The sequence below is a fragment of the Rhinatrema bivittatum genome, chromosome 5 (assembly GCF_901001135.1).
Source record: "Rhinatrema bivittatum chromosome 5, aRhiBiv1.1, whole genome shotgun sequence".
NCBI lineage: Eukaryota > Metazoa > Chordata > Amphibia > Gymnophiona > Rhinatrematidae > Rhinatrema > Rhinatrema bivittatum.
The window spans coordinates 263,500,484-263,514,372 of NC_042619.1; the positions used below are offsets into that span (position 1 = coordinate 263,500,484).

General features: G+C 44.0%; 1 protein-coding gene across 6 annotated transcripts in view; it reads left to right on the forward strand.

Annotated features, from left to right (window-relative positions):
* TACC1 (transforming acidic coiled-coil containing protein 1) overlaps positions 1–13,889 on the forward strand; it is a 137,421-nt gene that overhangs the window by 80,974 nt on the left and 42,558 nt on the right. For all 6 annotated transcript variants that reach the window (XM_029603952.1, XM_029603948.1, XM_029603947.1 and 3 more), the window contains exon 3: positions 8,356–9,484. In XM_029603952.1, the coding sequence (XP_029459812.1) occupies positions 8,628–9,484 (857 nt within the window). In that variant the 5' untranslated portion in view covers positions 8,356–8,627. The remainder of the gene's footprint in view (positions 1–8,355; positions 9,485–13,889) is intronic.

Here is a 13,889-nt window from a genome sequence, read left to right on the forward strand (position 1 = left end):
GATTATACTAGTCTTGTATTCTCTCTCAATGGAAGATGAAAGGCCATGCCTGTGTCTTACAGATTAGGGAAGTAGATGATGCTGGAAGATTGTTGCCAGGAGAAACGCAGAGAACTTATTTTTGTTCATGTGGTCCTTGCTCTTTTTCCTCTCACATGGCCATAAACAAAGGCAGTCATTTCCTGGCACTCAGAAACAATCCGCTTCTGTTCTTTCCTGCCCCTCCTCTCTGTCCATGCTGGAAGGACAGTCCTTTCTCACTGTGAGCAGCTCTCTCTCTGTCTATTGCCATGGCTTTGTTTCAGCCTGTGCTGCTGTCTGTTCCCGTGTCTTTTTGTGGTGGTGGCTCTGTCTGGGCTCCTGGAACAGTGTGACTCGGGTCCTGCTTGTCCCTCCCACGTTGCATTTGTGATGTGTAGTGATGAGAGTGCTGATAATAGTAAGGTGGTGGGATTGGAACCCGGGCTCCCTCTTTTCACAGCTCTGTGCTGTCGGGTAGGCTGTACTACACTCCCATTGGCAGCAGTAGCTGAGAGTAGCCACAGTACACGGATCTGATCCTCAGCACATTTTGGTATTGGCCAAAGATGGAACATATGGAAGTCCCCATTTTGCTTCCAAAATCGGTTCTGGCCTGACTTTTTTTTCCTATTGTATACTGCCAGCTTGAGTATGTTTTGCATTTGTGTGCTTTCTTCCATCCTGCTCTTGTTTCTTGCTTAGAAGAATTTTACTTCCTATTTTATTTATTTATTTATTTATTTAGTAACTTTTATATACCGACGAACGTTGGGAACATCTCGTCGGTTTACATATAACAGAACTGAGCAACAGGCTTTACAATTTTTGCGTAATTAGATAATTAAATAAGGAACATTCAGAGCATACAAATAACAGATTAGATTATATAAGTAAAATTATAAAAGTGTGATACATGAAAGAGGTTATCTAAACGGGGGTGGGGGGGTGGGGAGGGGGAGATTCTGATATATAGGGGTGGGGAGGGGGAGATTCTGATATATAGGAGGGTATCCACAATTAAAGGAGGTATATATACACGTGATTGGGAACAAATTTTTTATATATAAGTTTTTTATATACAATATGTAGTCCTGATAAATTCACTTTATGGGGGGTGAGGGGGAAGAGGTAGTTTAGGGTAGAGGGAGGGGGTGAAAAGGAGGTGGAAAATAGGTGGGGGGAGAGGGAGGGGGAGAGGTTAGGAGTTGTAGGGGGTGGGGTTAGAGTGGTTGTGTGAATATAAGGGGTAGAAGTAATTGAGGAGCTAGGATTACCACTCCCTTGGGTATTTGCAACCCAAATGCATGACTCTGCCTTTTTTAGCGTTACGGCTTGGCTGCCAGACTCTAGATCATTCCTCAGGCTTCACTAGATCCTCATGTTTTCCACAGCATCCAGGTTGTCTACCCTTTTTTGCTAATTTTGACATCATATTTCCCACAATATCGCTAACAAAAATGTTGACGAGAACCAGAAGGAGGACCAGTCCTTGAGGCACTCCACTGGTGATCCTCCTTTTCTTGTTTACCATTGTACTTTGATTTCTAACCCAGTCCCTCTCTTTAGGGCCCATGCCAGGCCTCTACAGATCCATGACAATGGCCTTGCTGGTTTAACTGCCTGGGCACTCAGAGAGATTGATTAGATGTGTCTGATAAGGCCTCCCTTTCATAAAACTCTGCTGCCTCAGACCCTGGAATCCATTAAATTCCAGAAACTGCCCCAGCCTCTCTCTTAGCAGCAGTTCCATTAATTCGCTCACCCTCAAGGTCAAGCTAACCAGCCTGTAGTTCCCAGCCTCTCGCTTCCATCGTTGTGCAGAGGAATTATATCCTTTGGAGCCACTCTGAACTCTGAAGAAGCACTGAAAAGGTCAGACAACGTTCCTGTAATATCCTTGCACATAGCCTATCCAGCCACATTGCTTTATCTACTTTTTAGTTTTTCTGGCTCCTTAAGAACACAGTCTTCTAAATATTGTTTGAGGTCTACCTCGCTTCCTTTCTTATCTGCGGTCCTACTCCAAGCCCTTCCTCCGTGAACAGAAACATTTGTTAAATAAATCTTTCTCTTTATCAACCTCTACATATCCTAACCCCTCTCTTCGCCTTTGAGTCTTGCAAACCCACATTTGCACGTCCTCTTGCCACTAATGTATCTTAAATTGTGTTTTGTTTTGTCTTCCCGTTGCATCTTTGCTCTCCTGACTACTTTCCCAGCCTCTCGTAGCTCCTCCAGGTAATGTTGTCTGCCTTCCCTTTTTCTGCAGTCTCTTGCAGTTTATGAACATTAATCTTTTTCCCCTTATCTTTTCAGTCACTCCTTTCCTCTTACCTTTATTTACTTTCCTAACAAAAAGGTTAGTTGTCCTTACAACATCTCCTTTCAGTTTTGTTTGCTGCTTTTCTTCCCTAATCCCTCCATCTTAAGAAACTTAGGGCCTGATTTACTGAGGCTTTTCACCCATTCTGTGTCTCGGGGAAAAATGCTTGGTAAATGAGGGCCTTAACCTGAGCTTGTTACTCTCCCAAGGTTCCAAACCTGGGGTTTCCCGGGTGCAAGGCTCCTGGACTCGGATATCCCGAGTCCGTGGTGGACCACCATCCCAAAACCCAGGGCTAGGGATCAAGCTGGCACAGCACTATAGACTAACACTAGCCCCAGAAATCTGAATTAACTTTTATTTCATCTGAGCCAGGAATCCAAGCCTTAAAAAAAAACCCCAAAACCCCACGTGAGCTAAGCACAGGGGTACCCGAGTTCAGGACCCCCCAAGCCATAGGGAATCTGTCTTTGGATACCACCTAACTACCCCTTCACCCATTAACTAACCTACCACCCCTACCCCAGCTGAGGTCACTTTATGCCTGTCTAATGTGCCTTTGAATTTTGATGTGTGCTACTGATATTGGGGCCACGGTAATAAGGCTGAGCGCATATTTTTACTTCCATGTGCACAGGTTTTGGGGTTGCATTCTTTTTTTTTTTTTTTTTTAAACTCCTGGGGGTAAATATTCGGCTACTAAGCAGCTAGTTAAGTTAACCAGATACCCACATCCAGCTAACTTAACTGGGATATTCAGCCGCACCGCTGAATATGCTCGGATAAGTAACAGCCGGATATGTTGTTTATTTATATTGTTTTAGACACTGATATTCTGTATATCAATCATACCGGTTTACAACAAATAAATAGAATAAAATGAGTACAAATATAAATTTCACATTTACATCAACTCTGGGGTATCTAGCTAACTTTAGGCCTGCCCTGTGCTCCTGCCCGGATTGCCGCCAACTCACCCGGCTAAATTCTAGCCGGATTTAAAAATGCGGCAAAGCCATTTAAATGGATCACTTTCCCACTATCTATCTAAATGGATTTTGAATATGTCCCCCCCTGATGTTTTAGCATTCCTTTAACATGCATTGAGCGTGAGCTCGTTTTTCAGTGCACAACTAAAGAAAATGTGAGCTAAAACGCAACTCACCCTTTTTATTCACACTTTATTACATTGGCTCTGTAGTTTGTACCTGGAGGCACTGGAGGGTAAAGTGACTTGCCTAAGCAACCAAGGAGCATCCGTGAACCCTGGCTTCCTTGGTTCTCGCCCTACTGCTCTAACCATGAGGCCATTGTCTTGGTGGCTCACACTGTCTCTGGCCTTATCCTGGGCACCCCCTTTTTGTCTCTTATACTGAGTACAGAGGTAGCTTCAGGGACTGCTTCCAGGCAGTGGGCACCCCTCCCCCACTCCCAGACCCATTGCAGTGTGTCTCTTAAGTCTCACAATCTCATTCAGCTAGGAAACGAAAGCTCCCCTGAAAGAACACAAAGCTTAGAAAAGAGAACAAAAAAAGCACCCATTTTATTATTCCTGGATACTGGGGCTGCCTCCTTTCTAGGTCTCCTGTTAAAGCTCAGTGTTCTGTAGAGGATTTCCCCCTAGAGATAAAGAGGGATAGACATTTTACTGTTCAGCTTCAGTGAAACAAGGCCTTTATTTGTTCTTGTGTCCTCCTCCTTTTCTTGAAATGCTGAGCATGAAGGTTAGTCCGTGCACCAAGCTGTGACAGGTGAATAATCGATAAAAAGCGATGCCTGGCCTTTTAAGCTTTGGTGCTGCCATGGCAGACAGCTCTGCAGCAAAGCAGCCTGCCACACTTGATTAAATATGGACAGAGTCCTTTTATAACCAAAAGAAGGCTCAACTAGAAAAGGGGGTTGTTTGAAGTTATGTCAGAGCAACCCAGGGACTCTCTAATTAGCTTCCTAAGTAGGTTCCCTCCCAGTGGGCGATACCTTAAAGGAGTCCTTGTGGCATGGGCATAGCTTGGCCTGCAATGGATGATCCTTGTAATTAAAGCTGCAGCTTGTAATTTCCTTGCACACAGGCTCTGGATTACATGATGAGCTGTGCTCTGGATGATTTTGCCCCTGTCTTTACATGGGGGTAGGATGCTACAGGCTCTGCATCTGCTCGGGGCTTGGGCTGGCAAGGACTTTCTGATGGGCCTGTGGGATCTCTGATCATTTCAAGGTTTATTTGAGCATACCGTGGCAGCTTCAGAGCTTTCAGCCTAGAGCCGCTGGAGATTCAGTTTACAGATGTTACCATCTGAAACATGATAGCAGAAAAAGATCATACGGCCTACGAGTCTGCCCATTCACACTTACTACCCTGTTTTATAATCCTTACCACTCTTTCAGAGATCCTCTGTGCCTCTCCCATGCTTTCATACCATATCCTTGCCTCTATCACCTCCATAGGGATGCTCTTCCATGCAGCCATCACCTTTCCGTAAAGAAATGTTTCCTTAAATTACTCCCGAATCTACAATACCCCCTTTCACCCTCATCCTATGACTTCTCATTCCAGAACCTCCCTTTACTATGAAAGAAGTCCACTTCCTGTCCGTTGTTGCCTTGGAGATATTTAAATGTCTCTATCATATTTCCCCATCCTGCTTTTCCTCTAGGGCATATATGTTTAGATCTTTAAGCCTTTCCCAGTGAAAAGATGCTTTACAGTGAAGACTACTGACCATTCTTGTAGCCAGCCTCTGGGCCAACTTCATTTGATTTGTAGCCTTTTGAAGGTACGGTCTTCAGAACTGTACACAGTATTCCAAATGAGGTGTCACCAAGGACTTATACAGGGGCAATATCATCTCCTTTATTCTTTGACCTTTCCTCCCTCTATGCACCCAAGCATCCTTCTGGCGTTTGCTGTCACCTTACCACCTGTTTGGCCATCTTGAGATCTTCAGTTACACATAGAAGGATTTTGCCTCCTTCAGTGCTCATTTGCTGGATTTTGGGCAAATGGTGCCCTGACTGAAAAGTGCCCTCCCAACTGATGGCATATCCCCACCTCTCTTCAGCCATGGCAGGATTGCCTTCGCCGTGGCCCCTGACTTCTCTTTGGCCATGGCAAGATGGGATCTATTGCAGCCATGCCACCATGGGATGGGTGATGCTTACAGTGCCCAGGTCAATCGCCCAGCTTGCTCACCCCAAAATCCTGTCTTGACACTGGTTTTGTACCCCAAATGCATGACCCTAAAATTGTTAGCATCAAGCCTTAGCAGCCAGAATCTAGATCTTTCCTTAAGCTTCACTGCATCCCTTCTCATTTTTTCCCACACCTGCAGCAGATTTTGGTATCATCTGCAAAAAGACAAACCTTTCCCAATAATCCTTCCACAGTATCGTCTATGGAAATCCAAGGACCAGTCCCTGCAGCACACGTTTATTAACACCCTTCTCCTCAACGTGAATGCCTTTTACCATTACCCTTGTTGCATCCTACTCAACCAGTTTCTAACTCAAGTCATTCTAGGTCTCATACCAAGGAAAGTCAATTTGTTTATAAATCGCCTCTTTGGAACCGTGTCAGAGGCCATATTGAAATCCAAGTACCCCTCATCTAACACTCTCCCCGGTTCAACACTCTGGTCACCCAGGCAAAGAAATTGATTAGATTAGTCTGACAAGACCGTTCTCTGGTAAAACCACGCTGCCTCAGATCTTGCAATCCATTGCATTCCAGAAACTGCTCTGTCCTCTGACTTAGCAGCAATTCCAGTAATGTGCTCGCCACAGAGGACAGACTAACCAGCCTGCAGTTCCCAGCCACTTTCTTATTTCCCCTTTTTTGAAGAGGAATCACATCTACCTCCCTCCAGTTCTCCAGAACTACTCCCAGCTCTAAAGCAGCCTTGAAAAGGTCAGCCAAGTTCCCGTAAAACCCAGCCCTCTCACTTTATCTACTTTAATTGAACTAGCTTCTTACAAGCTCAGTCTTCTGAAAATAATTTGAGGTTTACTTCATTTGCACTCCATTTTGTGTCCATTTTCTGTGATGCTAATTCTGGCTCTTCCTTAGTGAGCACCGAACAGAAATATTTATTAAGCATTTCCACTTTTCCTCATCCGCCGCCTTGTATTCCTCCCCTTTCACCTCCGAGTCTCAGGATGCCACTTTAGCACTTTCTTTTATCATTAATGTACCTAAAAAAAAGTTGTCTGCTGCATTAAAATCCTATTACATGATTCAACAGACTTCAGTAAGGCCCAGATGTACTAAAATGTTTTTCCCATTTTGTATCTATAGAGAAAATTATTTGTCCATCTAGATCTAAAGATTACATATTGTTTTTAGCAGGCAATGAGCAGAGTAACTTGGATATCAAGGACAGTAACATGAAGAGGCACTTTATCCTCAATATAACATGGTACTAGTAGAAGAAGTAATTCTGTTTGTAGGGTATATCTATACTCGATACTCAAACACATGAGGACTACCACACGTATTTAAGCTTAACACATTTCAAAACCCAGGGAATTAGTATCAGAATATTTGTGCTCAATCGTTTAGGCTCTTGCCCTTGCAGGGCTACAGCCATTTTCATGGCAGCAATAGCACTTGATTTTTCACCTCATTTACCAGTTCCCATTAAATAGCAATTTTTATTTTCCAACTTTTTTTAAAATTGCACATTAATTTAATGTTACTTATCTTTTTCAAAAGCACTCCGTGAAACCTCCTTCCAGCACCTCCTCTCGTGACTCGAAGTTACCTCTGCCTTTAAGGCAATTCAACCTCCCGCTATTTTTGTGACTGTTAAAATCTATAACCTCCCGACATTGCAATGTTTCGGCGGCTCATCTCTCCTGCTTCAGGGGATTCTTCTCGTTTAGTTGGCCTTACACGGCTCCTCCCTGCAGCACAAAAAACAGACGGCGTCTCCGTGCTAGTAGAAGTAAAACAGTAGTAAAGTGTTCTTAAGGGGGCAAGTTATTAATTAAGGAAGCTCAACTCTAATGCCTGTTAGCCTCATGAGCTGCAGCATCTGTTTGTAAAATTGACTGCTTTGCTTTAAGCCCAATCTAAGGTAGGAGGAAAGAGTGCCCCCTAAAACCATGCTGGACACTGGGTCAGTACTGGTTTAGAAGGAAGAGTGTCCCCTGATATTCTGCTGGGACACTGGGTCAGTACTGGTTGAGAAGGAAGAGTGTCCCCTGATATTCTGCTGGGACACTGGGTCAGTACTGGTTGAGAAGGAAGAGTGTCCCCTGATATTCTGCTGGGACACTGGGTCAGTACTGGTTGAGAAGGAAGAGTGTAAGAGTGTCCCCTGATATTCTGCTGGGACACTGGGTCAGTACTGGTTCAGAAGGAAGAGTGTCCTCTGATATTCTGCTGGGACACTGGGTCAGTACTGGTTGAGAAGGAAGAGTGTCTCCTAACTTTGTGTTGGGACACTGAGTTGGTACTGGTCAGATGGATGAATATCCCATAAGACCAAGATGGGACACTAAGTCCATGTCAGAGGAAAGAGTGCCCCTATCATCCTGCTGGGACATTGGGCCTGTACTGGCATAGAGGAGAGAGTACCCCTAACATTGTGCTGGGACACTGGGTCAGTACTGGTTCAGAAGGAAGAGTGTCCCCTGATATTCTGCTGGGACATTGGGTCAGTACTGGTTCAGAAGGAAGAGTGTCCCCTGATATTCTGCTGGGACACTGGGTCAGTACTGGTTCAGAAGGAAGAGTGTCCCCTGATATTCTGCTTGGACACTGGGTCAGTAATGACTGAAGAGGAGAGAGTGCCCCCTAGTACCATAATAGATCACTGATTTCAGTATGGGCTAAGAGGAAAGATTAGCCAATGCTGAAGCAGCACAGCCACTTCACCCAGTGACCGCCATGATTTCTTGCTCTCCTAACTAATCTGACAGGGTAGTCCAAGATGATCTTGTGGCAAGGGCAATTTAAGAAATGGTTTTGCATGTATAGATATAACATGCATATGTTTAATCTTATTTTTCAGAGTTAAATGAAGATGAGGAGCAGTTGGTAGCAGAGGTCTCCCAGAAAGATTTGCCAAAGACCTATCCATCTTCACAACAGGATGGTGTCATTCACTCTAGTGGTCAGTGTAAATCGGAAGCAGTTCTTGAGACTGAGAGAGGTCCATTACTGACTGCATCTGCCGTGGATACTGACCGTCCCCAAGACCTCACTGCAACCAGTCAAGGATCTGTTGAGGCAGAGGAATCCATTTTGATATTGGATGCCCCAGCATGTGCCAGAGAGGGTGTTATGGCAGAGAAAACCATGCTGTCTTCATCAGAGGGTTTATCAAGTGCTGAGCCTAAGGAAGAATTGTTGGCGTTGGAACCAGAGCCTACCAAGGGCAAAGCCAAAAAAGGGAAACCTTCCTCTTTCATGAAAAAGACAACTTTAGAAAACCCAGAATCAGAAACCATCACAGAGGACATCCCTCTCCCGAAAAGCTCCTATAACTTTGATCCTGAGGCATTCAGTGAGGACGTCGACCCATTCAAGATGGGAGGCTCCAAGATACAAAGTTCACCCCCTGCTGTCAAGAAGACCTTCTCCCCTTCAGGTTTGGAAACAAATGACTCTGGGACAGAGCTGCCTAAAGGAGCTGCAGTAAAGCTGGAGTTTGATTTTACAGATGGCACGGAAAATGCTGATATTAAGAAATCCATGCCAAAGAAACTTGGGCGACAGCCAGTCAGTAGGCAGATCCCTAAGAGACAAAAGGATAGGACCAGTAAAACAGCAAGCACAGAGCACACGGAAAATGTCCCACCAGCAGCTTCTACAGCTGCAAACTCAGACAATGTATCTCTTCCCAAAACGTCCTACAACTCTGATCCCAGTCAGTGGGACAATCCCAGTTTTAACCCCTTTGGCGGAAGCTCCGCATTGCAGAACTCACCGACTCTCCCAAAGGGTTCCTACTCGTTTGATCCAGATAAGTTTGACTTGGTAGACCCCTTTAAACCTACCAAGTCATCGCCCAATGCAACAGCTGAGTCCTGCCCCACAATAGACGGTGAAATCTCCGAACCAAAAATGTTGGAGGCACCCCATGATGATGTTAAGAAAGTCAGAGCATCGCCCAAGAAGACAAAATCCCGACTAATAACGTGAGTGAATAAAGGGCGGTGTTTGTACGGTGCTTTTACCTGTGTGCATTGTCTGGCAATCAGCTTGATTTCTTGTTAAATCTATTTACTGGAATGTTTCCATCAGTATGTAATCCGCCATGAATACAAACACTCTGTTCTGTATTCTGGCAGGCTACGGAGTTATTCAGTATGCTATTAGTAAGACTCTCGCACATCTTTAGCACGCTTCATTCTTATTCAGCAATGCCCAGAAAAGGCTGAGATTGTTTAAAAATAATGCACGTCTCTCAATAATGCAGCACCTTCTAGTGACCGAGTGATTGGTTCTCTCTGTTCTGCACTTGGCAGTGATGTAACTCAGGACACGAGGGTTTCCTTAAATCTCTAGTCCCCAGTAGTGATGCCATCCACCCGATGGAGGGCAGGCTCGGCAGCTCTCGACCCGCATGTATTTTGTGAAGCTACGATACCAGAACGCTGGAATTCCGATACTGCCAGTACTTTTCATATTTCTATTTTTTTTTTTTATTTCTCCATCTGTCCGTCTTTCCTCTATGTCAATTATTTATGCATCAGGACCACTGAACAAGTGAAATTTCTCTGTTTTCTGTTGTAAGTACTCTTTCCTGTTTTTCCTCCCGAGAGCATTGGCTGTACTTTTTCTTACCATCGCCATCACGGCATGCCACGTTCCATTTGGCCAGTGGTGATTTTGCCTCTCCATCTCACCTCATTTCCCATCTTTGAACATCGCCTTGCAAACCCCTTCCTGCACCCATTCCTGAGAAGAAAACCTTTCGGATGTTGAGGTGATTGCTTGTTCTCATGGCATGTTACTTCTGTTTGACCGTTCAGCATATGACTTCATGTATGATGATGTATCCTTGGGATAACTTTGTGCCTGCTGGAGGATCCACCTAGCTCACAGATTGTGGAAGTAAAATTTGTGGCTGGGTTTTTATTTTTATTTTTTTTGTTTTAATTTATTTTTAACCTGTATAAAATGGCAGCTGGAGTCCATATTTACAAAACATTCCATGCCATTCTCTGTCTGGAGCAAAGTGTTTTCTTTTTGCATATGGCGCCTATAACATTTTAGTGGTTTGATGGGATTGGCCAGTTGGGACACATGATCTCATCTCTGTGATCACCTGCCCATGCATAAACTTTATTTCATCCTCTTCCTCCCCAGGTCCACCCCTGGCAATACCCAGAATTAGGCAGTAGCCAATGGCAGAGCAGCCCTACACCTCATCTTGCAGCATTGCTGAGTGTGTCTGGAAGCTGATTGGAATATATTCAGAGTTTTTGTTTGAAAAAAAAAGAAGTCTTGGAAATAAGTGCTTTTTTAAAAGATTTTAGTGATTGCACAGAAAATGCAGTTGTGCCAGTCTCCTTTTTACTTTTAGACCATTTTGTACCGGCAGTTGTATGCCGCTCTGAGACTGGTGCAACTCATGCCCTTTTGTGTGTGCGATTGGTTAACCCTTTGTTGCCTGGAGTCAGAACATTGGGAATGGGGAAACCTGTATTGCAGTAAAACCTGGCACCAAGGGTTAATAGTGTTGTTTTTAAAGAATCAGCTTTGTGCAGATGAAATGCAAGGTGGTGAAAGAGGAAAGGAGCAAAGGGAACTGAACTTCTGCTCAGTCTTTTCTCCAAAGGGCAACTGGTGGAAGGGGAGGGTTCCAGTGTAGCCTTGGATTTATCCCTTCCCTGTGCGTTGCATGCATTGGACTAGATATGATGGGGGGGTCCATTCCAGAATATGGAAGGAGCTCACAGCTCCATTCAGCTTTTTCATGTGAAACGGGAGAGGTTCCCAGAGACTGGACAAAAGCAAATATAGATAGCACTGCAGCACAAGGGTGGAAACCTGGAAGATGTGGAAGTTACAGGTGTGTAACTTTACATCAGTGGTGGGCAAGGTAATAGAAGCACTGCTGGAGGGCAGAATAGGGCAGGACATCGAAGCTGATGGAATACAGCGTCCTAGGCAATAAGATTTTCATAAGGGGAAAATCTTGCTGAAGAAACTTGATTGGTTTCTTTAATGTGACCAGAGAAGTAGATCTGGAGAGAAGGGGGGGGGAAGTGCAGTAGATGCGGCCTGCCTGCTATTCAATAAAGCCTTTGATAAAGTAGCGTGTTTGCCATGTACGTCCGCTTAAATGCACAGAAATAACGGTAAGCACAAATATAAGGCGATTTCCTTTTTATAGGACTAAGTAGATTTCTTGACTAGCTTTCAAGAGTTGACACACCCTCAAGTTCGAAAATGCAAGGAGAAAATGAATGAATCATAAAATGCATTTCAGTGATCATGTGAAGGGGGTAAGGGATGAGAAGGTGGCGATTGTGTGAGGGATCAAAAGGGGACAGACAGTGAGATCTGTACTAATGGCATTTGATATGATTTGGACAGAGGCCGAAGAGGCTTTCAAGCAACAATTTCAGAGCTCTTTTAATACATTTCATCCACAGTCAGACTCAAAATGGGCAACTTCACAGAAAGCATTAACTTTCTGGATACCACAGTCTCAGTCAGCAATGCCTGACTACAAGCACCTGCACAGAGAATACTGACCGGCAGATGCAGCTCCCTCCACAATTCCTGCTTCCATCCTTTACAGACAAAAAAGGCCTGTTACACACAGCTAAGCAGAAGACAAGGGCAAACATCTCAGAGTCCTGAATGACTCCTTCAGACAAAATGGTTATATTCCCAGAATCCTCTCTTCACTTAAAACACACAGGGCAAACCTACTGCAATATACGTAAGGGCCTTCATTTTCAGATTTAATTGTTCTTTATTTTTCCCAGGAATTTATCAGGGTTTATTATAATAAGAACAAAAACAGGAGAAAATCAGTTAAAAAAAACAAAACAAAAAAAAAGCTCATTATTTTTCCATTTAAATATCATCTGAGTTTATTTTGGTGGACAGAAGTCAGGATAATAAAACATTATCAGACTCAGCAGCATCACCATCTCTACCCCATCGGGAATCTCCCTCCCTCTCCGCTCCCCCATTTCCCCCACACAGCCTCTGCACTGCATTCATCCTTAGCAGGGGTGGCTCCAGGCTGCTTTTCTCTCCCTCGGCAGCCTGCTTACTGAGGATCCCTTGCTCTGCCACACTGCACTTCTGCTTCTGTGCAGGGCCTGGGAGTCTGCCGGAAAGTGCTTCCCTGCATAGGGCCTGCTTGAAATGCATTCACGGCACCAGACAGCAGGGGGGAGGGGTGAAGAGGCAGGACTTGAAACATGGCATGGGTGGCACTGGAGGGCGAGTGTTTTCACTGGTGGAGGGTGGGACTTGCAATACAGCACAGGCTTTGGCCCGCAGTGGCTGGAAGCCTTGAAATGCTGCATTTGCAGCTCTGGAGTAGCTTTTTAATCAGGCTAAAATTATGGTGAAACATTGCTTTAAACCAAAAGTCGCCTTTGGAAAAATCAGGGATTTATGAGTGAATATCAGTTTAACCTAAAAAAAAAATGAAGGATCCTAAATTTAAGAAAAGGAAAACCACAGAGTAAACCCTTGTAGTAACATACAATCCAGAGCTGGAAAAACTGAGAAAAATCACACAAGACCTTCACCCAGTATTCCTGAAGGGTAAGTCACTGAAAGAAATATTTCCTGCTTTGCCGGTCCTGACCTTCCAGCAACCACCTCATCTGGTTTTTGGTTTTAGTGCTTATTTGTTGATGATTATGTTGACAAGTTTTATGTTGATGAATTTTTCTGTTGTGGTGATGTGACTATTTCTGCATTTTATGGATGTTAAATTGTTTATTCGCCTAGAGTAGTTGATAGCGTGGAATACAAATTTTTAAAATAAAGTAAAAATGAGTAAAAAGCACCAGAGAAAAGAAAATGGCACCGATCCTTGCGACATACCATACTGCACACTATGCCAGTACATCTGACAGGATGCCACTGTTACCCTCATGGGGAGAGATTCAGCACAGGGATCCTACTTGTGCTTTTCCTCTAACATATATTATTCAGTGCAGATAGTGTGAAGGGGAATTAGCATATCGGTGAAAGAGGCCAGAAGGTAAAGATAAAAATAAAATAGCACAGACACAAAATCACACATTACAGAGATGGCCAAAGCAAGACCTCTGGGAAACATTTTTCGGGACCACCCTACTGCATCAATGACCTTATGATCAGGATACTAAAAGGTAACCATCTGGGAGTGTAAGACATTTGAAGTTAAAATGATCAAACATTCTGAAAATGAAATAAAAGGACTTAAAAGATACTTGTTTTTTGGGTTTGTTTTTTTTTTTATTTGTTTGGGTTTGTTTTTCTTTTTTAACTCTACCCACCATAAAATTCCACTGTCTGTCACTTTCTAATCGCTCTTTCCCCTTTCCCATTCATGCTGTCGTTGGAATGCGCTTTCTGATG